General features: G+C 39.8%; 1 protein-coding gene across 2 annotated transcripts in view; it reads right to left on the reverse strand.

Moving 5' to 3' along the window:
- The window catches only part of PLPPR1 (phospholipid phosphatase related 1), a 2,199,975-nt gene that overhangs the window by 914,625 nt on the left and 1,257,850 nt on the right, over window positions 1-27,500 (reverse strand). For both annotated transcript variants that reach the window (XM_044068258.1, XR_006364450.1), the window contains exon 4: window positions 3,971-4,060. In XM_044068258.1, coding sequence (XP_043924193.1) covers window positions 3,971-4,036 — 66 coding nt within the window. In that variant the 5' untranslated portion in view covers window positions 4,037-4,060. The remainder of the gene's footprint in view (window positions 1-3,970; window positions 4,061-27,500) is intronic.

Here is a 27,500-nt window from a genome sequence, read left to right on the forward strand (position 1 = left end):
ATTCACTCCAGTTAACTTTTAATTGATATTTTGCAGGTTATACAGTGGACAGATGTCGCAATATGTTCATGTACAGATTATCAATGGTAAATGGTATGTTTTACAGTGGGATTCAGTACAGGAATGTCTGTTCGTTAGGCAGTTGCTCTAACTAATACACTATTGCTGTGCTGCTTCATTTGCATATATACCCATATAACCATGGCTCCTGGTTCCCCAAACACACACCCCAATGCCTCCCTAACACTGCAGTCATCCATTCTCCAGTCGGATTTGCGGTGTATCCACACCACTACACATTGGCCACTCCCTACTCCTATAGACCCATCCCATCGGTTGACTCACTCCACGTATTCTCAGAACTCCCAAACGTTTAGTCCACAAACACTGGTGACATGCACGACCAAAAGAATACTAATCTCAATTTTTGAGTTGTCCAACATGGGACACGCATGTGTTTATGTCAAGATTAGACTCTATACTTCAGTACATCCTTACTCCCGTTAACATGACACTACAATAAATTAATAAGTATGACTATGTGGTAATGCACACATTACACACGAGAGTCTACTTATGTACGTGTTTGGCATATTTCTTTTACAAATAGACCGGTTTAGTAATTGGCGTTGCCGTAGCAGGCAGATCACAGGAATGATTCCATGTGTGGGAAAGTCCTCACATTTGATTATTTTCAGCACAGCACTGACTTCGGATATTGTACACACTTTTGCGTTTTAGCAGTTTCGTCCCATCCCTCTTCTGCACAACCTATTATTCTATCTACTGCCGAGGTTTGTAAGGGCACATTCATGTTATTTATGTCTGCAAATAGAATGAATGTGTTACAGAGAATGTACTTCTACATATTGATGTCTGCATGTGTGTATGCATATATACTTATAACGAACTCGCTGACTTCCATGGGGCGGTCCAATTAGAGCCAGCCCATCCAACCCTGGCACTCCTGGATCCATCATTTCATACCCATAGCTCCTCCACCCCACCCGTGTTCAAAATACATGCATACCATCCATTGTCCACTTGTTATTGCAGCCATGACACACCTCCACACATTGCCCTCTCCCGAGCGTTAGGGGCCCTACACGTATGTTGTCCCAACCCATGTATTCTCAGGCTCTCCCACCATTTAGTCCTTGAACATACCTGCCCTTGCTTCTGTAATGGTCGGATGGCCAATCATCCTATCAGTTTTTGGGTAGTCCCACCAGGGACTACCCTCTGTGTGTAAAGTAGACTTAGCAAATCAACAATGTTACTCCCACTGGAAATATCCTGCCTGTGGTGTGAGTAGCAGTGCTTTGCTCACTCCTGCCCAGCTTGATATGACATATGCTGACAGCGCTATATAATACTGGGTTTGCTGTTGATTCCCTTCTCATTCCTTTTGTATGCTTTATTGTTACATTGTTCTTTCTTCATAGATATATATATATATATATAATGTATATATATATATATTATATATCTGTATATACTTATATACATTTCCTATGCTGGGCACTGCTTAGACCCGCGCAAGTGCACTCAGACTTGCTTACTGGTATTTATGTGTGTCTGGTATTTATGTGTGTTTACTGTTGCTTATTTGTGCTTACACCTGCTTACTAGTACCTTATTCATTATGAAAGTGCCACTTTGCTTGAATGATATTTAAGTTAAATATCTCATGCAGTACTCTTATGTCAGTTTTACGGCAAAACGACATTCATTCCACATGGAAAATGATATCTGCTATTGTTGGGCTCAAACCGTGAATGCCTGTTTGTTAGGCAGATGCTCTAAACACTACACTATTGACACGTTGATTCTGCATGTTTTTCTTTATTTGAATGAATATGATGTGTAAGCTACGCTTGGCAGAGGGCATTGATGCGCAGACAAGCTTTGCTTTGCTTACACCTTCGCTATTGCTGCAGTTCGAATGTATAATAGGGACACGGGGACAGGGACTCTAATTGTGAAAGTTCTAGGGACAGGGCTCAACATTCCACTACATGCTCTTACGTTTACTACTTTGATTTTATTTCACTGTTCATGGACACTCTTGTATGCTAGGTATAGCATACATTTCGGTATCCACTGACACTGAATTACTGACTTACTGTTAGTGGCGGGCTCTACTAGTAGGCATAGTAGGTTTTGCAAGTGTCGGGGCATGTTTATGCCTTCGTAGAGCACTTGTACACGCCCCTGCACTCGCACACGTTTCCTGTGCACGTCGAGGGTGCGGTGTCACGCACTCATACATATTCATATGGCGCTGCTGCGCCATCTGTAGTGAGGACACTCGGCGCAAGGCTAAAACCATCCTTACGCCAAGCTTTTTGAATCCCGGGGCCTGCTTTTCACAGGGAAAAGGAAAGGCTGAAAGAACTGTTCAAACTATTAAAATTAAACACTATGAGAGCATCAACTAATTCAAAGGCTGATGAGCTAAGATCATACTACATGTGAGGAGAAGATTCAAGGAAAGCACAAAGACAGATTGACAAGATGCTTATGCAGAAGATAATTTTTTTCAACTGTATGAAATATATTTAAAGTAAAATAATGCAGTAAAACAGAGCAAAACATGAAAATAATTTAAATATGCAAACTAAACAATAAAATCAAAAATGCTCATAGAGCAATCTTTTCCAGAATAAATAACACTGCAATAAATCAAAAGTATAAAAAAAGAAAATAATGTAAGAATATGAGCAATAACGTTTCTTCTTGTTCTCACTTGACTTGAGTGGTTTATTACAGCTTATTATAGTGTAGCAGTAATCATGACAGATGATTATCTTCAGGCTAAACTCTTATGTCATCTGTAGATATTTTGTTTTATATGAAATTTGAATAAGCCAGGATTATCTTGATGATCTAAATTTGTAAAACCATGGGAAGCTGAAATGACAAACAGACCCTGATATGAGGAACAGGAGCCTGATATGTGAAAGTGTAGAAAATGCCCTCTGCACCTATCATGTGACACTAAACAGCTGACCAATGTCTTGTCGCCCTAGTAATCACATAACATGTCATTATCATAGTTTTCATTGACAAAAAATACCGCAGCTTCACAGTGATAACCCAAAACATCATTTAGGAGGTCATAACAACACAATGCTGATGTTTGACAATCTAAACAAATGTATTTTTATTGTGGTATGACAGCATTTAAGGACTTGTATAAAGTGAAGCAGGAATATTCAAAAAATGTCAGAAGCCCTAATATAACTAATTGCATAAATCATGACAGACAGGAGAAAGCTCAATATTAAGGTCCTGCTGTTCTCTATTAACTCCCTAAATAATAAGCACAGTACAGACGTTGTTTACTTGTTTCACATGGTTCTGAATAAAGGTCAATTAATTTACAGGCTATGCTCATTGTATATAAGAATCCCTTTCTGCATTCTGCTTTACCCATTTAATGTAAGTTTTATAGGTATTATTACAACTAGTTTTACAAGTGTCTACAAATCCATGGCTAAGAATATGTCCTGCAATCTATGATACACTGAGACTTCTACATTTATTGGAATAACTGAAAATGTAGCGATCCACAATGGTGACATGAAATGATGAAATGAAGAATTACATCTGGTGAAGATTTTTTAAGGTGCATGGACTCACATGTCTGAATAAGTAGTCAGAAAACATAAGACAAGGCCTCCAACAATTGTGGTAGGGGTGTGGAGGTAACAGAACTTTTTTTTGCCCCATTTCTTGCTCCCACTTTCCTGCCACTGCCATTATATATATAAATGTTTCACATGTGGCAATACTTCCAAGTGTAACCACTTCAGTGGGCTTAGTAAAAGTGGTCTGTAAGTCTTAAAGACCAAACAACAACACACGTATGCCAGAAACAGTACACTGATTCTGGTATTCACTATTAACTAAGATTGTAGCAAGGTTTTACAGTCTTATTTTGCCAAGAATAGAAAATATTACCTACCTCCACAAATATGAAACAGGGGATAATAGAGTAACTCCGATGAGTAGTGCTGTTTTCCAAAGCCATTATTCAACGTGTCTCTTTATAGATCTGAGGAAGAAAACAGAAATGGGTTGAAGGAGCATCTGGTTTTAGTACATTTGTTATGCCACTTGTTTCTTTATGAGTTTGTACATGCTGACACTCTCATCACAGAGACGTGCACGACAATCTGTATTCACAGAGACATACACGACAATCTGTATTCACAGAGACATGCACGACAATCTGTATTTATCACTGCAAGCTGTACCTTATAGTGGTTAATGCAATAACTGAGGATCTAGATGTGTTTATTGATTATGTTTGATAACTAGGTGGGTGGGCTGATACAGGGTCTATTCATCTACTACCTCGGCCACATAGTAGTGATAATAGCAAAAGCAAATGAGAAATGTAAAAATTACACATATTACACATCTGGATTAGTACACAGATTCCTGAAATGGTACCATTAAGGTTGGGGTTATTTGCTCTAGAAAGAAAAATGTGGTGTCCCAAAAGGCTTTGTCCTCGGTCCCCTCCTCTTTGGAACACATTTCTGTGATATAAAGTCGATATCAAGGGACTATGGATAACCATGTTTGTTGATGACTGCAAACTAGGGCAGTTGTCAAGTTCCATTCTGATACTTAAATTCTCCACCAAGGGCTTGACCAAACAAATGTTTGGTGTATTAATCATGAGGTTACCGACACCGAGTAATGCAGCATACTTTCTTTGGTAAATGTGGCATCACTACGGCTTACCACATCAATAACATTCCATTTAAATTAGACGATCATGAAGGAAATGAGTATCATGCTTATAACAAGATCTGCTTTGACCACCATGTTTCTAATGTGATTAGAAAATCCTTCTACTTTGCACAACTTATCCTTCCTGGCATCTGTCCAAGGACCAAAGAAGTTATAGTCTCACTTTATTCATCCCTTATTAGGCCCATCACTGAATATAATGCACCCTTTGGCATGTACATCATCATGTACCTAAACCAGCTTGAGAGACCTCAATATTTTAAAACCACACACAAAAAAAAAACAAATAAAACAAATGCCAGTATATGACTGAAATAGGAAAAATGCCAGAAGTCAGTATTTATGCGTTTCGTCCACTTTAATTGTCTGCTTAATGGAGGATGCTTCTAGTCTCTTTTGAGTACTGAATGATGTGGATGAGATTCTTTATGGTCTGCTTTGGATGTAAGCTTAGTATGAACAAAACTAATACATGTTACACATCTGCAGTATTGCACTGATTACCCAGGTAATACAGTGCATATCTAGAAGTAGTATGCAGATGACATGTACTCGCTTCAGAAAATAATGCAAATATTTAAGTTAAAATGCACTATATACAGATTTACATAGTGAAATGAAATCATTGCAATAATGGCCATCTGCACACCATAGTATTTGCAAATGTGAGAGAGGTGGAACAGTACAAATATTAGCTTGATTCTAAAATTAAACTATACTAACTCAAATTTTTACAATAGATTAATTTAGTGCCTGCCATGGAGGGAAGAACATGTGGGGGCAGTCCCTCACTGAGCTCTGACAGACGTTGGTGCTCCAAAGAAACACTGGGGCTGGGTGTGGAGACACAGAGGAGGCTTGGCCACTCTAATGGCCTCGGGTAGTGGACATGCACTATCCTCCCCTTTCTGCTCACTCAGCATATCACCATGCAGAAAGATAAAGAATTAGGGCTAAGGAAAATCTCAGATCTTTCAGAATAATGGTACGCTCCTGATAGTTTAACCCTTGCCTCAGGTTCAAGCAATCCCAAATTAGAGAAGCCAGTGCCCTCTGGCTGGGGGAACAAACTGGGTCATCAGGGGTGCTGGTGGAGAGACAGAGGCTTAATGGTTAAGAAAAAAAAACAGGTACATTTGTATTTTTAAAGCAGGTGCGCTTCAACTCTTTTTAAAGTATAAGAGTGTCAATAGTAATGATTTCTTTAGGCAGCCTATTCCAAACAGCAGTGACAAGCTTACAGAAGGATTTCTCATTAGCGGCAAGTAAGAAGGTGGGTCTCAACAGTCTTTCTAAGGGTATATGACGATTTATGTACTTGTAAATTATTTGCAAGTAGTGAGCAGAGTCCAAACTTAAGGAGCTTGAAGGTAGATGTCTTTAACAGGAAGTTGTACTTAGTGCAGATGGATAACCATTTTGTCCTTTGAATACAGAGGCAATGGCTTTCAGTGGCTGTAGCCAGGCCTATAAATCTTTGAATCCTGTGTTCTGTAGCTGTTGCATTATGATTAGATGGGGGAAACAGTAGGCAGTGCATATGCAGTTTTTGAGATTTAAATGTTGATGGCTATACATAACTAGCATCTGATGTAAGTAGCTGAGCATCAATACAGGCGGCCCAAAGTTGTTGTTTTACCTTCGTAGTAGTACGTTTGATGTGATTATGAAAGGAAAGTGTATCATCCAACAGAAGTACAGTACCAAAAGGGTCAGCAATACTGGGTGCTGAAGAATTAACTAATCTAATTTTAAGAAGTACCTACAAGCATTACAGTAGATTTACCTGCATTGATAGTTAATTTGTTATTGGTGATCCATTTCCAAGCTGATGAAAAATTCATTTTGCAGCAATGAGGCTAACTGGAATGAGGACCTGTGAGCAGATGTAATCGCCATGTCATCTACATATATGATAAAGTTTAAGTGTGGCAAGTCCTGGGGAGGATTGTTTATCTATGCAGAGAAAAGTAGTGGGTCTAGCAAAGAGCCTTGAGTAACACCTGGTGTTAAAGACCCTGTTGCCGAGCAAGACTTTAGACCACTAAGATGGCTTATCTAACACCCAGAGCCATTCCCTGATCTCACTCCCCTCAACCATAGCTTGAGGAAAAGTACATTTGTAGCAGGTGGTTTGCTATGGGTCTATATTCCCATGTCGACAGGGCAGTTCATTGAACGCCCTTACATCGACACATATACAATGAAATGTCAAACTCTGAGATCGCACTACAGTGAAGGAAATGGCAACTTCCCAACAATGGCACAGCAATTTTTTTCCCTGGGAAAAATTGTAGCCGTTCAAGATTTTGACATTTCATTCTATATGTGTTGACATAAGGGCGTTTAATGAACAGCCCTGTCGACACAGGAATATAGACCCGGTTTGCTAACCTGACTGCACATAAACAGCTGAAGCACTTAAGTCCTGTCCCCAAAAGCAATATAAAAATTAATTTCTGTGCTGGCATTCAGAAATGCTGGTACAGAAATAAATATCATTACTACTAATGATCAATCTGCATCTCCCGATTGGTTCCCTAACCTTTTGTCTGGGATGGCTGCCTCCTCCATCCCAAGTTGGCTACACCTCTGCCACTATATTCAGAAGACCAGTTAGATCATTTTTAAACCACGCTATGACTTCTTGAGAAAAAAAACATAGTAGGTTATATTATTGAGAAGATTACTGTGGTGAAGAGTGTCAAAAGTTATTTTTAAATTCAGAAAAAAATAGCTCCTGGCAACGGACTATTCCCCAGTGTCAGAGTATATTTCAGATGTTAAAGAAAGTATTGTTGTCTGGATATTATATTTTGGACAAAAATCATGCTGTTTTTTATGAAAAATGTCATATTTTTGTATGCATTAAATTAATTGTATGTAAGGAGGTTTTCAAATATTTTTGCTAAATATTTTGCTATATGTTTGTATCTGTGTCCTATTAGCCATATCTGAGCAGTGTATGACTTTGAGTGCCTAACTTTAAGTTTGTTTCCATTTGGGTCATCATTGCAAAACTGAGCATCTATTCTTAACCAATGTACAGATTTTTCAAACCTAAATAACAAATAACTCATTACATATACCTGCAGATGCTTTTTGAGTATGAAGGTATTTGTACATGCTTCAGTAAATTCATACATCTGGACTTATTCTAAAACTTTCTTATTTCATTTCTTTCTTTATGTATATATCATAATATTCAAGAAACTCCATTTTAAGCCAGTAAATAATGCATTTTGATTTAGTGTGTCTGAATCAGTTATAAGAAGGCAGTTATTTTCCCCTGAAAACTATGGAAATGGTAGAAGTGTAAATGAGAATTAGCCTATAATAAAAATCAAGAAAGACCGACAGTGAATTTGCAGCAACATTCATTTGTGGGAAAGCATAAACATTTCCACCACTTTCTTCAATGTTACCGCATGCACTACTTAATATGAACGGTCTACCGCATGCTTTTTATCAATGAATGTTGCAGACATGTTTAGTAGCACAAAAATACTTGTTATACTGAATCTTGGACAGTGAACTTGAGAGCATCATAATGAGCTGTATCTATCAGTCTGTCTGTCTGTCTATCTATCTATATATTTTTTCCCCCAGTGGCTCAACTTGCTCTATCACTCACTCTCTTGCAACAAACAACACCTAATTAGTTAGAACCATAGGTTTGTCTGGTGCTCTCTGCTGTTGCCCAAACTGATACCCCTTAAATCGGGGTTGATGAGAAAAAAAATCAGCTGTTCTGCTTTGAAACTGTAGCAAGCCACTTGATGCTACAAATGTGTTAAGTAGCTTGTTATTGTTAAATTGCCATACACTAAGCAATTCAGTGCTTCAGGCATGACAACAAATGAAACATCAGAATTGTTTTCTGAATGCCAGTACTGTGCTCCTGTACAATCAGTGCATGCCCATCATACCCACTATCACCTGCAGCTTGGGGCAGTTTCCCATTTGCTCAACCCTGATTTCGCCTCTGCAACTGACCGATTCATTCTGGCCATTGAAAGTGGGCATTCTGAAGTTGGGTAAAAGCCCTTTGGCCCATTCTTTCACTGAAGAGAGTCCCAATCAGTTCTCCATTTGTTGGCCACAGTCAGAAGGTATGGAATGGCCCGTTTGCTGGTTATAGGGTGACTTAATTTCTCCCCACAGTGAGCAATCTCACCCCCTGAGTGCCTCTGTTGAACCCACTTTTGCAGTACCCCAAGAGGAAGCATGTCTGCATACAATGGATTCCCCCCTCAGCTTGTTGGTGATAAGCACCATGACTGTGCCGGTTCAGCTGTCTCAGCCTCTGCTGGGTAACACCTAGTGCTCCCACTAGCTGTCACCATATGTGGTGAACCAAGTCACCTCTTTTCTGGAGGATGAGCAAGGTGGCAGTGTCCACTCACTCCCATCCTTCCTGGTCAGCTCCTACAGGTGTCCAAGCCACTAATCAATCACTTCATCCAGGTCAAGGCTTTATCCCTCTTTACACTACAGTCCTACACTGATCATCAGTGGATGACTATGCACAGTCTGCAGGGTGACACATGCATCCCAAAAAAAAAAAAAAGACGTACCCACTGATGGATCAGCTTTATCAGGCAATGAAACGTTGACAGAACTGGACTTTCTAGAATGCAAGGTGGCTAAATGAAAGGGCTTACTTTTATGATACTTTTTTATCTACAGTACAGGTACACCCAAGACAAGTATAATTATGCATGAATGAAGGAGAATACAGGCTTTCTGTTTTACAAAATCTTTATTCTGATATCAGCTGCCTAATAATCCCTGGAAAGCTGGAACCTTAAACACCTCCAGTGGTGACTGGAACAATTTATTCTATATACTGCAACAGCATATATGTAACATTCTCAATGGCAAATGTGATATCCTGAAGTAAGTACAAATTAATCCAATTAATTAATATAACCTTAATAAGAAAGGGATACTGTGTGGATGGCTGGAAAACTAATGTGCCGTTACTTGAATTTACTAGAAAGTCAGTGATATGACTCTGTCTTAAGTGATTAACACAGATCAACAAGGCAGTGCTCCCAGTAAGAGATTAAAATGGCTGACTTGCATTTAAAGGGTTGTCTGCAACCTATCCAGTGGTCATATGGTTACCATTGACTGAAGTAGGTAGTCACTTGTTAGATAAGATAAACTCCTAACAATGGCAGACCAATCATGATCTTTCAGCAAGTTAATGATGAAGTTTCCATTAGAATGAACTTCTTCCTGGAAAGCTAGCATTTTAAAGCTGACAAGAAAGATGATAAGGAAGGGATATATAAGCAATGCTATGACCAAATATGGAGTGCCCTAAAGTTAAGATAAAGTTAAGAGTTGGATATTAATTCATATGCGGCAGTAAAGTTCTACATAGGGATTAATATTTAATAAGAAAGCTCAGAAATGTTTTAACAAGAAGAAAAGCGCATCATGCTAAAATCATATTTATCAGGAGGAAGACGTGATTAGTTATTGACCTGCCCATTCTGGGGTAGGGGGATGGTCTGGATCACTGAAATACTGACATCTTCTGGAAAGAGAGGTCTAGAGTATGCAACATTATAAGCTGGGGATATGATTGTCTCTGCCAAGCTGTGCCCATAAGGTAGCTTTCATGGGGCATAGGTGGGAATGTGCATGCTGAGTGTAGGCAAAGTATACCCTCATGTCAGTCCTGATGGGAGGAGTTAAAGCAGGAAAATGTAAATCCCCTCATTACTGCCTTTATGATGGTCATGCATTGAGCAGCTTTAACCTTGGTGATGGAAAAGAAATGGGCAAATTATGGCAGCTGAATGGTTGGAAAGCCCAGTGTGGAAATTAAAGGGGGGGGGGACTGACAAAATAGGGAGTGAATGGATATAGACTCCTCAAGGAGTAAGATGAAAACTGAAGCGGTACAAAAAAGGAAAACACCTTCATAGCAGACAGTCTGTGTATAGTATTTTGAATTATTGAAATCTAAATAGTACTAAGTTATGAGTTTATAAAACCAAAGCTTCATCTTATATAAGATATTGATATTATAAAATGCTGATATATGGTTACTGTAAGATTTATATTATAATATTACTAAACATCAGATAAGTGTAATTAGAATGACTTTAAGGAGGGATTGCCTTTTTGGTACTGTATCATTGATGAATAGGGTTAAGATAAGCATTATTAATTATGTCTGAAGTATTAATACTAATAAAATTGCAGTACATGGTTATGGCTTGTTACACTTAAAAGGCTGTGAAATTACATCATTGTTATATGCATATAGTGTAATAAGTGCTGTCATTAGCATTGGAGAGCATTAACATCATACTGTGACCAACTAGAACTTCAGTAATAAGTGGTAAAGAAATAATTTTATGTATTTTAAAATTTCCTGGTCACTTACCAAGACTACTACACAATCAAAAACACACATCATAGTGAGTGAAATGGCTGTTTATCAGAAGTGTGAAACCCCATACTGCAAGCCCTGTCCCATGACACTTCTTAAAATAAACTGCATTTTAAACAAAACACAAGAAATTCAAAACCTTGCTGATACACCTCTTACACATTTTTGCAGGACAGCTTCTACACCCTGGTATCTCCTGACATAATGAGCTGTGTATAGGGTTGCTACCTTTCATTGTGACTGAAACCAGACCAAGGCCAACACCCCTTGCACCATCCTAAACCTGCCCCATCTTCACCCCTCTTCCTGTCTATTTTCTGCCCATTTTGTGACATCATAATCACATCATGGGGAGGAGGAAGTCCTCTTTTTTCTGGTTTGGGTTTTTTTTTTTTTTTACAGAAAAGCAGTGTAAATCTGCCAGTTTAACAAATTCTGATATTCTTGTTTGTTTTTAGAAACAGAATACCAAAGTTTTTACAGCGTTTTAATTTCCAGTTAGTCTGAAAAAAAAAACAGACAGCTTGCAGCCCTAGCTGTGTATAGCTTGTATCCAGATCTCTCAGCTGTCCCTATTTTGGAGGAATACTCCTATTTTCAGGCCTGATTTACCCTTGCACAGGATGTCTCTATTTTTGGAGGTATGTTCCTATTTTCAGGCTCAGTTTACCCATTCACACAATTTTTTAAATCACCCTCATTACGTGTGATTTTGGAAGCTGTCTAGTACACAGAAAACCATAGCGGATGACCAAAATACCAGTAGGAAACAGAATTTAAAGAACAAAGACACATCTTGCATTTCCCTTTTAATGAATCAAAATTAAATGACCTTGTCTTGTAGAATTTTGCAGTACAGTTAATTAAAGTCTACAGATTTTACACTGTCTCTTCAATAACTCACTCATATTTTTCCACCATTTTTGTCACACCCTGTTTTATAAACATGTCTCTAAGTAGCATCCTACATTCCTACTGAAATCAAGAAGAGGCACATGAAATTTGTTATTCAAATTTTATGCTAATCAGGTGTCCAGATCTTTTGGCTAGATGTTCCTACTTTCAAGGGCCTTTGTTCCTATTTTCAGTATATGTAGACTGAGACATCGAAAGGTTCCCTGTGTAACTGCATGATAATTTGATATAACTGTATCATGTCATTGGAATCCACATGCTATCACTCGCTTATCCATGAGTTTCCTAGGCACTGTGCAGTAGCAGTTACATCTTACTGCAAACATGGGGATTTATACAGCTCATCTGTCTTACAAAGTGTGTAGAAGGGGTTATCTACACCCATAGGACAGCAGACACTGTCTGTCCTAAATACTAGTGAGACTACAAAAATCATAGCTCTGGAACCAGTGAATTATCAGGAAAGGATTACGGAATTGTCATTATAATTTGCTTCTTAATAGATTATTTAGTTGTTCACTGTCTAATATTTAGACAATGTTTGTTTATTTATTCAAAGTCTAGTTTTACAATACCACTGAGGGAGTTAACACCATATAGGGGACCTAGCACTAAAAATAACTGATACTTTACACAGAATCTTCTAAGATTATAACTTAAGGCTACAGTTTACTCTCAGATAAGTCACTTTTAACTTCCAAGCTACAGCCTTGATCCACGTTAAGAAAGTTGAAAACATCAATATAGGGTGATGGAAACTGAGCTTCATGAACGCCAGTGAGCTGTTACCTTTATAATTGAAACTATGACCTTATAACCTATGAACCTATCCCATGCACAGCTAAATGCACCTGTGTTCTTAGTGTCTGCAATTTCATCTAGTAACATATTCTAGTTGTGCTCTACACTTTCTAATGTAGCTCCCACTGTATTTCATGTAGAAGTAATAGATAGTAGTTTTCCATTACACCACAAGGTGGAGCTCCTTTTCAGGGATATAAAAGACAATTTCGAAAGTGATTGAGGTTTTTTTTTTTCCTGGAATATTAGCTGAAGGAGGGAAGACTGAAACATGCAGCTGAAGAGAAAAAGGGCCTTGCAGCATGACTGGATTTTCTTTTCTAGTGTTTTGGGACAGGGAAGTGAAGTAGCAGATTGTGTCTGTCTCTTGTTGAAATCCTGGATATGGTATTTTGTGCAATCAGGAGAGAAGTCTGAAACCAGTAGTTCCATGCCTGCTATGATTCAGCAAGGAAAGGGGTTCTCTTGGGCCTAGTACTGAGAAGCCATAGATGACTACCAGAGTTCTGGTAGGTGATTTTCTACTTTTCTCATCAGATGAACCACGGCACCTGGTCACTAGGATATTCTCGACGGAGTGGTGAGAGGCTCTGGCCATCATTTTATATTTTTATAAGATTGTGGCCCCCCCTAACGCTTTGTGGATTACAAATAACTGGGATCCATATGAGCTCCAACTTGGACCCAGTCATGCCGGCAGCAAGACTGTAAGTAGTCACTGGCCAGTGAACAATGTATAATAGTGTTTCATAGTTGGTATGTTTAGAATTGATCAAGGGGGTAGAGGGTGTTAGTATTGCTGAATGACATTGCATTCTCTCATATTTGTATTGTAGCACTATAAATCTTTATTGTGCAATGATAATGCATTTTGCCATGTTAGTACTGCTGCCTTAAAGAATCTTTACTGCTCAATGACATGGCATTTTCTCATATTTGTATTGTTGTACTATAAATCCTCATTGTTCAATGACATTGCATTTTGCTCGTGTTAGTACTGCTGCCTTCAAGAATTTTGCTGCTCAATGACATTGCATTTTCTCATATCTGTATTGTTGCATTATGACTCTTTTATTGCTTAATGACATTGCATTTTTTCCGTGTTTGTATTGCTGCATTATAAAGCTTTACTGCTCATTGATATTGCCTTCTTTGTGCATGTTTGAATGTCAAGACCTTCTTCTGTTGAGTTCTGGGGAAGAGGGTGAAAGTATGTTTTCAGTGCATGCACATTCTCACCTTGCCTTATTGCTAACTGGTGCACTGTTGAAATAATTTGTTTATGGTAGTGCTATTGCCTTTTTAAACTAGATGTGTCACCTAGGTGTGTTGGGCCTAATAGGGGTGTCACCAGAGTCAGGTAGGAAGGAACCCATATCTCTTCAGCTACACCTATGGGTGCGCTACATTTGGGGGCTCATCCAGGATTTACTGTACTGCCTTGGACTCCACCCTATTCCCCTGTATGTGCGGAAAGCAAATCCAGCAGAAACATAAATCCAGAAGTAGCCGCTAAGTGGTGCAAACAGCACAATGCTCAGTCAGAGCATTGCTTAGTTCTGGTGTTGCCAGGGGTCACATGGACTAATATGCAAATACATCAAATCACAGGATCCTTGCAAGTTGTGGGGGGTGGATTTTTGTTGGACAGCCCTGTGGACCCTACCAAGCAGAGCACATTGGCCTTATTAGAATGGAAAAGTCCTTTAGTGTATGAGCACATACCTTCGATTGTACAAATTTCAGGTGAGAGTGCAGTCCGTGTGGTAATCCCTGAGAAGTGCACTACCTCAGCAACAGAGAAAATACCTGTGGAAGCCATCCAAGTAGGTCAGAACCTTACACCAGAAGCTGCAGCTTCACTGCCCATAAATACTATAGGGTCTGAAGTTTTGAATGTTTTGGTAAGTATTGTAGAAAAATGATTAAAGCCTACACAGCCATTCACTGGGTTTGGCTACCGCAAATTGCATTTCTTTTCTGGCAAACAACCCACACCTCAAGGAGAGGAAGATTTTGAATCCTGGATGGATCAGGATTCACAAGCCCTAGAGGAGTGGGATATCCCAGAATCTCAGAAGAAGCAGCGGATAGCTGAAAGTCTAAAGGGATTAGCTGCAGATACCATACGCAACCTAATGATGGGTAAGCATGATTGCATGGCCAAGGACTACTTAGGAGTACTGCAGGATGTGTTTGGAAGGACCGAGAGGGCTGCTGACCTACTGTATTAGTTTGAACATACATACCAAGAAGTTGTTGATAAACTATCTGAGTACATTAAGTGATTAGATAAAATGCTCCACCAGATCATCCTAAAGAAGGGGTGGATCTGAAAGTAGCTGACCAAGTATGGATCAGACAAATTTTACAGGGAGCTCAAGCTATGGACCCCATTGTGTGGGAAATGAGGATGACAAATAGGGAAGAGACTCTAACTTATTCTCAGTTGGTTAAAGAGGTGAGGGAAGAGTAAGCCCTGTTGGAAGCCAAATCTCAGTGTTCAACAGCAACTAAAACAGTGAGTGAACACCAGCAGGACCTATAGCCATACTCACTACTCAAACAAGAATCATGGCCCAGAGTGTCTGCAATATGGAGGTGTCACAGTCGCAGATGCAGGTGTCTTCCCTGACCAATGCCATAGCTCAAGTCACCAAGACAGTTGCAGAATTGCAGAAAGCCATGGTAACTTTAGCGGAAGGGAGGAATACATCAGCTAGAACCTCCACAAAGGACAAAGGGAAGAACCAAATCAGCCAATGCTCAGAGTTCCTACTGGAGTTTATTTTCATTGTGGAGATGCAGAGCATAAAAAGCAACAGTGTCCTAATACAGTGAGAACTTGAAAAGAGTGAACAAACTATTATTGGCTAGTGCAATGCAGGGAAACTTCAAAGGGCCTCAGTGAAGGAGCCAGCTGAGTTCCCAGTTACAAAGAGCTCCATGAAATCTAACATCAAGAGACAGCACCCTGGATCTCCTTTCCACACTAACCCTTGTAATAGGGGAGAGAGACTACCTACTATGCAAAATTCTAGCTCATCTGAGATGAACAACTGAATTGGAAAGCCATCTCAGCCAAAATCTCAGCATCTCAGACCGCAAAGCATTACTAAGCAAGAGTCTTATCCGTTAAAATGGTGAGGTCAACTGGCGGTACCTCAACAAAATGCTGATTGCCATACAGCTGAACAACACCGGAAACAGAAACTACCCAATGGCCTACCGGGACTGTCCCCTGTTGTGTCAGTAAAAATAGAAGGAGTGTATAATAAAGCACTGTTGGATACTGGTGCACAAATCACCATTCAGTACAGAGACTTCTACCAAGAATACTTAAAGCATTTGCCACTTGAAAAGTTAGAAGATTTGGAGATCTGGGGGCTAAGTGACATGAAGTTCCCTTATGATGGCTATGTCTCACTCAAGTCAGAATTTTCCACTTCAGTTGTTGCATCAACAGAAGTTTTTGAAACACTTGTTGTGTGCCCTAGGCCAAAAGGAAAGGATTTAGCATTTATTTTAATGGGGACAAATATTGACCTTGTCAGAAGAATGCTAATGCCTCAGCTGACCCAGGAACACCCAACACTACATCCTCTCCTGAGACCAGTTTTCTGTGCCCTTCAAAGGGAGAAGGATAGTAGGAAAGATGAAATTGGTCATGTGTGGACCCTGTCTGAGAAAGAGCATATAATTCATCTTGGTCAGACCACCTGCTTGAGAGTCAAAGTGCGGATGTTTGGACAGTTTCCTCTCATCTCATGATGGAACCAGATCCAGAAAGTGACTTGCCACCGGGGCTGGAACTAGTCCCAGACGTTTGGCCTGCAGACAAGTTAAAGCATCCTTATGACACTTTGCCTGTAGGGTTGAAAAATAAAGGAAGTACTCCCATTGTCCTGCCTTCACAAATGCATTTTTGGAAATGTTTATGCTGCCACTACCTTACCTGCTTCTGTGTTGACAAGGAATGAGAACAGATCCAACGAGTTGAAGCTGGAAGGTATTGAGATAGGAGGTGGTCTCTTGCCCCCTGAGTGGCTAAACAGAGTTAAAGAGCTACTAATGAAAAAGAAAAATTGTTTTTCTACTAGTGAACTAGATGTGGGATGTGCAAAAGGTGCAGAACACCGAATAAGAGTAAAAGAAGAACGACCCTTCAGGGAACGTTCCAGAAGAGTAGCCCCAGGAGACCTGGAGGACTTAAGAAAACATTTAGAAGAACTAAAAGCCGCAGGGATAATTCGAGAGTCAAGAAGTCCATATACCTCTCCCATTGTCATTGTTAGGAAAAAGAATTGGTCAATTTGCATGTGTGTTGACTATCGTACTCTGAATCAGTGAACCATTTCAGACCAGTACACAACTCCCTAGATTGAAGATGCTCTAAATTACCTGGTGGGCAGTAAGTGGTTCAGTGTGCTGGACTTAAGGAGTGGATACTACCAAATCCCTATGCACCCAAAAGATAAATAGAAGGCTGCTTTCATCACCCCTTTGGGATTTTTTGAGTTTGATTGCTTACCTCAAGGTTTATCAAATGCACTGGCAACTTTCCAGAGAATCATGGAAAGAACAGTTGGAGACATGCATCTCCTGGAAGTCTTAGTCCACCTGGACAACATCATTATCTTTGGGAGGACCCTAGAGGAGCACGAAGAAAGACTGATGAAGGTATTGGAGAGGATTGAGAATGAAGGCCTGAAGCTGTCATTGGACAAATGCAAGTTCTTTCAACCTTCAGTGACCTATGTGGGACATGTAGTGTCTGCAAATGGAATATCCACAGATCCCAGCAAAGCTGAAGTGGTGACATCTTGGCCCAGACCCAGAACTATCACAGAGCTGCGATCTTTCCTGGGATTCTTCAGTTACTATAGAATGTTTGTGGAAGGATTTTCAAAGCTAGCAAAACCCCTCAACCATTTGCTCCAAAATTATGAGAAAGCAGATGAAACAGATGAAGATACCCTTGTGAAAACTCCTAAGGGACTGAGAGGTTCTAAAGAACTCATGGAGAGTTATTGGGTTCCTGAGTGTGAAGAGACATTTGAAAAGCTTAAGTATTGCCTCACACATGCCCCTGTGCTGGCATATGCTGACTCTACAAAGCCTTTACATGTGAATGCTAGCAGGGATGGCTTAGGAGGAGTCCTTTACCAGGAGTATGACAAGAAGATGAGACCTGTGGCTTTTATCAGTCAGAGTTTATCCCCCACAGAAGAAACTATCCTGCACACAAGTTGGAATTCTTTGCCTTAAAGTGAGCTGTAGACAGACAGGCTGCATGACTAGCTCTATGGGGCTGAATTTGAAGTGCAGACCGACAACAATCCTCTGACATACATCCAGACTACTGCAAAGCTAGATGCTACTGGCCACAGATGGATGGCAGCTCTATGCAACTGTAATTTCGGTTTGAAATATTGCCCAGGACGCAAAAATGGAGATGCTGATGGTCTGTCCAAAATATCTTAGGGAGACTTACACCTCGATGATGAATGGGTGGAAATTACAGTGCCAGGGGTGAGAGCTATGTGTCACATTGCAGCCTGCTATCAACACAGTGAATGTTGGGCCCAGACGTTGGGTCTGTCTGTAGCAAGCATGCCCCAAGCTTACTGTAATCTTTTCAATTTACAGGCTTCATTGATACCAGTGTTGAGTAACAGTGACCTCAGGAGACATCAAAGAGAAGACCCCTTAAATCAGCTGGTGGTAGCTGCTTTAGAGAAGAAATAAGTTAATATGCTTTACATGGATATTCATCCTCTGGCAAGACTTTTGGCCATAGAATAGGACAGACTCCAGATACAGAATAGAGTAGTGTATAGGAGATCTCCAAGTGCACTTGGCAGTGAAAAATGGCAATTGTTGCTTCCTCAGAAGTATAGAGAAGTAGTACTCTGGTCATTGCATGATGAACATGGTCATCTTGGTTATGACAGAACTATGGGTCTGGTACAAGACAGGTTCTACTGGCCATGCATGAAGCAAGATGTTGAGGATTATTGTCGTACATGTCTTTGTTGCATTCAGAGAAAGACTCTGCTGACCAGAGCTGCCTCATTGGGTCAAATGGAAAGTAGTAGACCCATGGAACTGGTCTGTATAGATTTTCTGTGTATTGAACCGGATGAAGGTGGGATCAGTAATGTGCTGGTGGTGACAGACCACTATAGCAGGTACACTCAAGCATTTCCCACTTGTGATCAGAAAGCTATTACAGTGGCAAAACTACTAGTTGAGAAGTTCTTTGTACACTATGGCCTTCCAAAAAGGATACACTCTGATCAAGGACATGATTTTGACAGCAAGCTTGTCCATGAACTACTGACTCTGTTGGGAGTCCAAAAAAGCTGCACCACTCCTTATCATCCTCAAGGGGATCCTCAGCCTGAGCATTTCAACAGAACTTTACTAGACATGTTGGGGACACTATCTGCTGAGAAGAAGAGTCAATGGAGTAGACATGTAGCCACAGTGGTGCATGCTTACAACAGTACTAGAAATTATGGTACAGGATTCTCACCTTACTTCCTAATGTTTGGAAGAGAAGCTCGTCTTCCTGTTGATGTCACCTTTGGAGTCACAGCTGATGATACACCAGTGCAATCTCACGGCAGTTATGTGGAGAGACTCAAGAAGGACTACAGATAGGCTTATGAGCTTGCTGAAAAATCAACAGGACAAAGACATCAGCAAAACAATGCTCACTATGACAAAAAAGTAAAGATGCATGACTTGCAGCCAGGGGACAGAGTTTTTTTGAGAAATTTGGGACTACAAGGAAAGCATAAACTAGCTGACAGCTGGGGATCTGAGATTTATATAATTTCTTCTCAGCTACCTAATATCCCTGTCTACCAAGTTTGCCCTGAGGGGAAAGTAGGAAAGAAATAAAAACTTAGCACCAGAACAACTTAATGCCTTTGGCAAAATCAGTGAGACTCATGAATCCGGAACCCAGAATGACTCAGTGGAAGCCTAACTTAAGGCAATCCAGAATTCTAAGGCGGAGAGGAACTATCCTCTCCAATATTCAAGAGCCTATGCTTCCTCCTGCTGAAGGAGAGGAGGACAGTGATGATGACTGGGATTTCAGTGGTTTTTTATGAGGATGTTCAAGACCCCATGGGCTGTAATCTCAATGTAAATGCACCGGAATTTGTTCCTTGTCATTTTGAGCAGCCCAGACCTAACAATAGACTAAGTAATGTTTCTGTGCCTCTTGCAGAACCTGATACTGATGGAGGCCCTGCTATGCAAACTTCAGAAAATAGTGCTGAGGATAGTCATACCATTATGGAAAATGAAAGTGAAGTTATACAAGAGGAGATCTTAGAAGTAGACACTATGCCTACTGAAGAACTAGACATTGAATGTGATGTGAGTGACAAACCTTCTGAGCAAAATTCCTTAGCTCTCTCATCCAAACCAAAACTGCAGAGACTGATTCACCCCACAGAGATTAACCTATAGCAGTTTGGGACATAGTACACAGGAACCTGTGACCACAGCTCATTGCAGGGTCTGCACTCATATTCCCTATGCCTCCTACTCCAGTGGTGAAACCCCATCTCAAGTTAAACATAAGGCTGATTACCCTTGGTGGAATGTACCTTTTGAATGCCACAATATTGTTCAGTTGATGGTGCATTAGTCTTTGCAAATATTTTCTGCTAATCTATCTTTGACTTGGGGGGACCTAAGATTTTCAAGTGGGGGGAGAGTGTAGCTCCCACTGTATTTCATATAGAAGTAATAGACTGTAGTTTTCCATTACACCACAAGGTGGAGCTCCTTTTCAGGGATATAAAAGACAACTTTGAAAGTGAAAGAGTTTTTTTTTTCTGGAAGACTAACTGAAATAGGGAAGACTGAAACATGCAGCTGAAGGGAAAAAGGGCCTTGCAGCACAACTGGATTTTCTTTTCTAGTGTTTTGGGACAGGGAAGTGAAGTAGCAGATTGTGTCTGTCTCTTGCTGAAATGCTAGATATGGTATTTTGTGGAATCAGGAGAGAAGTCTGAAACCAGTAGTTTCACACCTGCTGCGATTCAGCAAGGAAAGGAGTTTCCTTGGGCCTAGTACCGAGAAGCCATAGATGATTACCAGAGTTCTGGTAGGTGATTTTCTACTTTTCTCATCAGAGGAACCACGGCGCCTGGTCACTAGGTTATTCTTGACGGAGTGGTGAGAGGCTCTGGCCGTCATTTTGTATTTTTATAAGATTGTGGTTCCCCCACTCTAATGATTTGTGGACTACAAATAACTGGGATCCATATGAGCTCCAACTTGGGCCCCATCAAGCCGGCAGCAAGACTGTAAATAGTCACTGGCTAGTGAACAAGGTATACTAGAGTGTTTCATAGTTGGTCTGTTTAGAATTGATTAAAGGGGGTAGAGGGTGTTAGTACTGCTGAATGACATTGCGTTCTCTCATATTTGTATTGTGGCACTATAAATCTTTATTGTTCAATGATAATGCATTTTGCCATGTTAGTACTGTCACCTTAAAGAATCTTTACTGCTCAATGATACTGCATTTTCTCATATTTCTATTGTTGCATTATAAATCTTCATTGTTCAATGACATTGCATTTTGCTTGTGTTAGTACTGCTGCCTTCAAGACTTTTGCTGCTCAATGACATTGCATTTTCTCATATCTGTATTGTCGTATTATAACTCTTTTATTGCTTAATGATATTGCATTTTTCCCGTGTTTGTATTGCTGCATTATAAAGCTTTATTGCTCATTGATATTGCCTTCTTTGTGCATGTTTGAATGTCTAGACCTTTTTCTGTTGAGTTCTGGGAAGAGGGTGAATGTAAGTTTTCACTGCATGCATATCTCACCTTGCCTTATTGCTAACTGGTGCACCATTGAAATAATTTGCTTATGGTTGTGCTAGTGCCTTTTAAACTAGATGTGTCACCTAGAATAAAATCTGTCCCTCTTGCCACCTTGGTGTGTTGGGCCTAATAGGGGTGTCACCCGAGTCAGGTAGGAAGGAACCCATATCTCTTCAGCTTCACCTGCGGGTGCACTACATTAAAAAAATGGCACTTTCTGATGTATAGACTAAAGTCAATACCTTTATTATGATAACTGTGCCTCCTTATCCCATCTCACATCATGCAGTTTTAAGCACTGCAAACAATAACGATATGGCCCCATATCATGTTCACTTTTTGCTTTTGTTTCTTCTTGGTAACAAATTCTACCTCTTTCAGTCACTGTTCATACCTCATTATCCATCTCTTATATCACTCAGGTGATGCCCCCAAAATGTGTTGGGACAGGTTAGACAGGTAAACAAGAAGGATGTTTCATGCTCATCAAATAGTGCATATTAAGATTATATATCCCATGTTCTGAAGGAGGTATGAGCTTCCTTGAAATTGATTACATGTGTAGATCTGTAATTGTGGGACTGCACACATATCTTCTGACCTCACAAGACCCAAATGTAGTGAAAGGTTTTTAAAACATGAGGAGAAAAAGTCAAGATGAATTCCCTGCTTTGTTTAGCAGAAGAACACTGGCATCAAGTGGGAATGGAAATTAAACGAGAAGTAGATAAAAATCAGGCAGCAACTGAATGTGCTAAAAAACAAACAAAAAAATAGTATAAGTTGAAGGATCAGATGAGAGGGCAAGAAATATGGAAAATGCATGAATATAGCTACAAGTACAGGAAACTCTTGGAACAACCTCAGGATCGAATGCAGGAATGGTTAAGGAGAGGTGAATTTAAAACAAGAGATGAAAGGCTAATATTGGCAGCCCAAGATATTGGACTATGTACACGGGGGTTTACAAAGTCCATTGAACATGTGAGAGAAACAGACAAATGCAGGTTTTGAAAACAGAACTAGAAACAGTCGCACATCTTGTAGCTGGTTGTGATATACTAATGGCAGAAGGATTGTATACTGAAAGCCATAATAATGTGGCAAGACTGTTGCATTGGGGACTGTGCAAACATTATGGTACTGAAGTAGCAGAAAAACACTGGAAACATGAGCCACAAAGCATACTAGAAAATGATGACATTTATATCACATAGGATCACCCACTACCAACAGTTCAAAAAATAGATGCGAGAAAACCAGATATAGTAGTCCATGAAAAGAAGACAAAAGTAGCATTGATTGTTGAAATTGCTACATCCAGTGACTACAGTGTCTTATGTACAGACAGATACAAAGTCATAAAATACCAGGATTTGCAGGCGGAAATGAGGGCAATGTGGAAAAAGGATACCCAGACAGTTCCAGTAGTAGTAGGGCAACAGGTCTTATAAATAAGAATTTGCAATCATACTTGGATATGCTACCAATACATGTAACTCCATACGAATTGCAGAAGGAGTCATTACTGGGCACATTGCGGGTGCTGCGAAGAGCACCTTTGGCTAACATCAAAGATTGAAACAATGTTAATTTCATGAACTTTAATCTTACTTTTACTTAGGAATGGGCTCCATTCCTGTCATGGTATTAGAAACCACAGCAAAGTAAAGAACAAAAAGTAAAGGACTCCTTCCACTGAAAGTACTGTCAAAAAATCCAAATAGTAAATCCAAAAGTAAGGCAAGTGCTACCACACTGTATATGAAGCAACTTAAGAAAAAAAATGGGGAGGTAGAAACCTCACTATATAGGAAGCCTTGTTGGACCAATAGCATGCTTAGATTTGATAGCATGCACCCTAGACATGTATTCCAACACATAGTCAAGGGACAAGTCTGTAGAACATCCAGACTTTGCATGAATGAAAATTCCTTTATACAGGAATTGGACTCTTTAAAGAATAATTTTCAAGCATGAGGTTATAGTAAAAAATTATTGAAAAAGGAAATGGACAACAGCAGTCTCTATAGAAAACAAAGTGCAAAACCATGGTTACAGAGAGGTAAAACATGGTCTAATAAGGTAGATGCACATGTTCAAAAAGCTAATGAAGGTTGGAAAATAAGTTTAACATACAGTAATGATATGGGTGGTATATGTAATATAATTAGAGATAACTGGAAAATTATTTTAACACATGAGAATATAACTAGAGTGGTAGGGACACAGCCTAGATTTATTTTTAAAAGAAATAAAAATTTGAAAGATATTTTGTGTCAAGAACCTATGCATTTTAAAAATTCAGGCATTAAGAAGAAGGGAATTTATCCATGCCTACATTTTAAAGCCTGTAAGCACATTCTACAAGGGAACCATTTTATACACCCCAGGACCAACAAGAATTACCATTTGAATATGTATGCTGACTGTAACATGCAAAATGTTGTCTATATTGTGAACTGTCAACAGTGTACTGCTTACTATGTAGGAAAAACAGATTGCAGACTTAAAGATAGATTTTTTAAGCATCTATCAGATATAAGGTTAAGAAAGGAACACAATGCACTGTACAAGCATATAGAATTGCATAGTGATCATGTATTTGCCTTTATGGTTATATGTGTTGTGAACAGAAGTCAAAGAATGGGTGACTTGTATAATGAAACTGAATACAAAGAGATGCAATGGATTCTAGACTGGGAGCTGACAAAGCCCCAGGATTAAATGATGTTGTCCCTTTAAAACCAGCTCTACCAAAAAGGAGGGTAAACTATTGATTTTCAATGGCTGCGTTGTACTATATTAGATACTATGTTTTTACTAGTGTTTTATCATCTGATGAAGGGATTTACCCAAAAGCACTTATGATACTGCTTTCATTGTTTTAATAAAGTGAAGTTTCTTCATATACAGCGTGGTATTACCTACCTTACTTTTGGATTTACTATATGGTATTAGAAACCCAGAAGACTTGGAGAAATGAAAAGAGTGATGCTCAGGAATCCGAATGGAGAGATGATAAGTCGGCAAGCAAAGGAGAGTAGTATTTCTGGCACTGAATTCATCCTCAAGGAGGTCGATCCTATTTTTCACAAAATCTCACCAAGACGACATTGATATATACACTGTATGTATATCATGGATAGAAGTAGGTTAAAAAAAAAAAGATAGCTGTGTGCATAAGGCCCAGGATAAAAACGTGCCCTATCCTGGTAAGCACGCTGATGCCAGGACTGGAAAAAAATGACGGTGTAGAATCCTCAAGACACAGAAACATTCTAACAATGGGGTAGGCCAGGACCAGGGGGAGGATGGTCCCCCATTGCAGAAGGAAGTAATAGTCCACAAAAATTACAAAAACTGATAGGCCAAAAAAGAGCCACAAAAATGATAGAGTGGACTGGTTTGCTGGTTGTTGACTTGACACAGGAAATATGCTGAGCATCACAAAAGGTGAACATACAGTTTGTATGTAGTACAACAATCATATGATTTGCATCACATGATTTCCATTTTGAAATTAAATATGGGTCTGGATAAGAATTCCTTTAACCAGTGATTTTGAAAATATAAGGTGGCTGTGAATTTCTAATTATCATATACCTTAAATCAACCCAACAAATATCTTAACAGAATCTGTTATGATGGACCAACACTATAAAATTATTAAGGACCACTGAAGCTGCAACACAAAACTCCATCCACCTATTTTCAGTATTTTTATCTATTTAAGGGTTAGTCTGATAATCATAAGAAAGTGAAAATACTATTACACTATGCCAACATATGCCCCAGGATTCAGCAAGCAGCCATGCAGGAATAAGTTATTTCTGCAAGGCAGGGACCATTCCTATACAGCACAGCAGCACACCTTGCATATTCATGAAGGCTCACTGACTTTGCTGTTAAGTGGACACCAAGCTGTGTACAACTGCAGGGGGTGTGTCTGAGAACAGAGCTCTCACAATACACACTCCCCCTGCACTCCAGAATTGCCTTTTGGGAATTAAAAATGAGCAAGAATGCTCATAACACCCCCAACCCATCAGGAAAACAAAAATCAGTGGTCAAAGGCATAAGGGACAATCATCCCTACCAAGCATACGTCTCAACTGTACAGATTTTTGCAGAATGCCTAGATGTTTGCCTCATATTTTTGGTGTGTTCCCCCTAAAATGTGTACCTGTCTGGCAAATAGCTGAGGATTGAAGTAATTAAATAATGACAAAACATTTGAGTTTAAGACTCCACACATCTGTCAGAAAATTCATGCTAATGTAAAACCTATTATTCTATCAACTTTTTAAGATTGTAAGAGCAATATTTAAAATCTGCCCCTATTTGTCCCCCATCATTGTAGGCTTTGTCCAGATATGTTGCTCTAAGAGGCTGAGAGGTATGCTACCAAGCCAAAAGTTATTTAGGATAACACAGGCAGCATAAGCACATAGCGCACACCTCCCAACCCGTCAGAGTAAGTAATGTGGACAAAGCCAAAAGGGACAATTGTCCCAATAAGCAGAAAGCTGATAAAATAACAGGTTTGGCATTAGCAGGGATATTCTGAAGGGTATAGATAAAATAACACAACAAAACTTTTTTTTTTTATAAATGCGATAAAGTTTAAGCATAGCTGCGTGGGTGTGCCCGTTGCTTAGCTACACTTAGTCCAGCTTAAAGAGCACAACAAGTTAAATAGCAAGAGACACCCAACACAAGCAGTATTGCAATAGTGTAGTGGTTAGAGTGTATACGTTGCAAGCAGCTATTCCTGGTTTGATCCCCACTGTAACCAATTCACATTTTACATGTGAAAGCAGTACATAAACATTTTTTTAGTATTACCTACTAAATAACATATATTTGTTAACCGGAGTACTGCATTAGGTCCAGATATGAGATGTCAGTTTAATAAAGTTGTGAAATTCCCATATAAACCCAACTGCCTCATACAGTATAGTCACACACGAATACATGTAATGAAAGCACATTGGTGGATGTCAGGGACAGTAAACAAATTTATAATATGTAATGAATGATGAATCAATGCCATACAGCAGATAGTCTATAAAGTGAAAAATAAGCAATGCTAAGCATTGCACAGCTCTGCTTACCAGGTGTAAGCATTGTGTAAATATGACTGCTAAGCAATGATTAGCCCAGCTAAGTGGATTTGCCCATTGGTAAGCAGTGCTGAATCTGTCCCTTTAAGCAATACCAACCTTAGCTAAGCAGGTTTGCCCGTAGCTTAGCTTAGCTCAGCATATTCAAAACCATCCAATCACAGCAAATGGCGTAAAATCGGCCGTACTTAAACCCCACAGATGGGAATACAGCTCATAACTGGTTGCAGCTTCCCACTGTAGGCAGGATGGCTGGAGTTGGAGAGGGATTGTGCTTCTGGGTGCAGCGCTGGGGCATACAAGAGTCCAAGGTCATGGTATATCTCCTGGTAAAAAAACATGCCAAGAGACTGCAGCAGGGCCAGTACCAGGGCTCCAAATATAAAGAGGAAGCCTGGCATTGTCTTGCCCATGATCTCACCAGTGCCACTGGTATCCCTCGGACCTGTGAGCAGGTCAGGCAACTCTATGCTGACTAGAAGCAAAGAAACAGGGGAGGTCTTGGATGAGTGGGTCCAAGAAGCAAGGCAGATGGGTGATGTCCCAGTGGTGTGTAAGTAGGCATACCATTACTGGTTACTAAAGTCCAGTATCTGTATGTGATGGATAGGTATGC

Source organism: Protopterus annectens, chromosome 4.part0, assembly GCF_019279795.1.
Source record: "Protopterus annectens isolate FY-2018-M chromosome 4.part0, PAN1.0, whole genome shotgun sequence".
In the NCBI taxonomy this organism is placed as follows: domain Eukaryota; kingdom Metazoa; phylum Chordata; order Ceratodontiformes; family Protopteridae; genus Protopterus; species Protopterus annectens.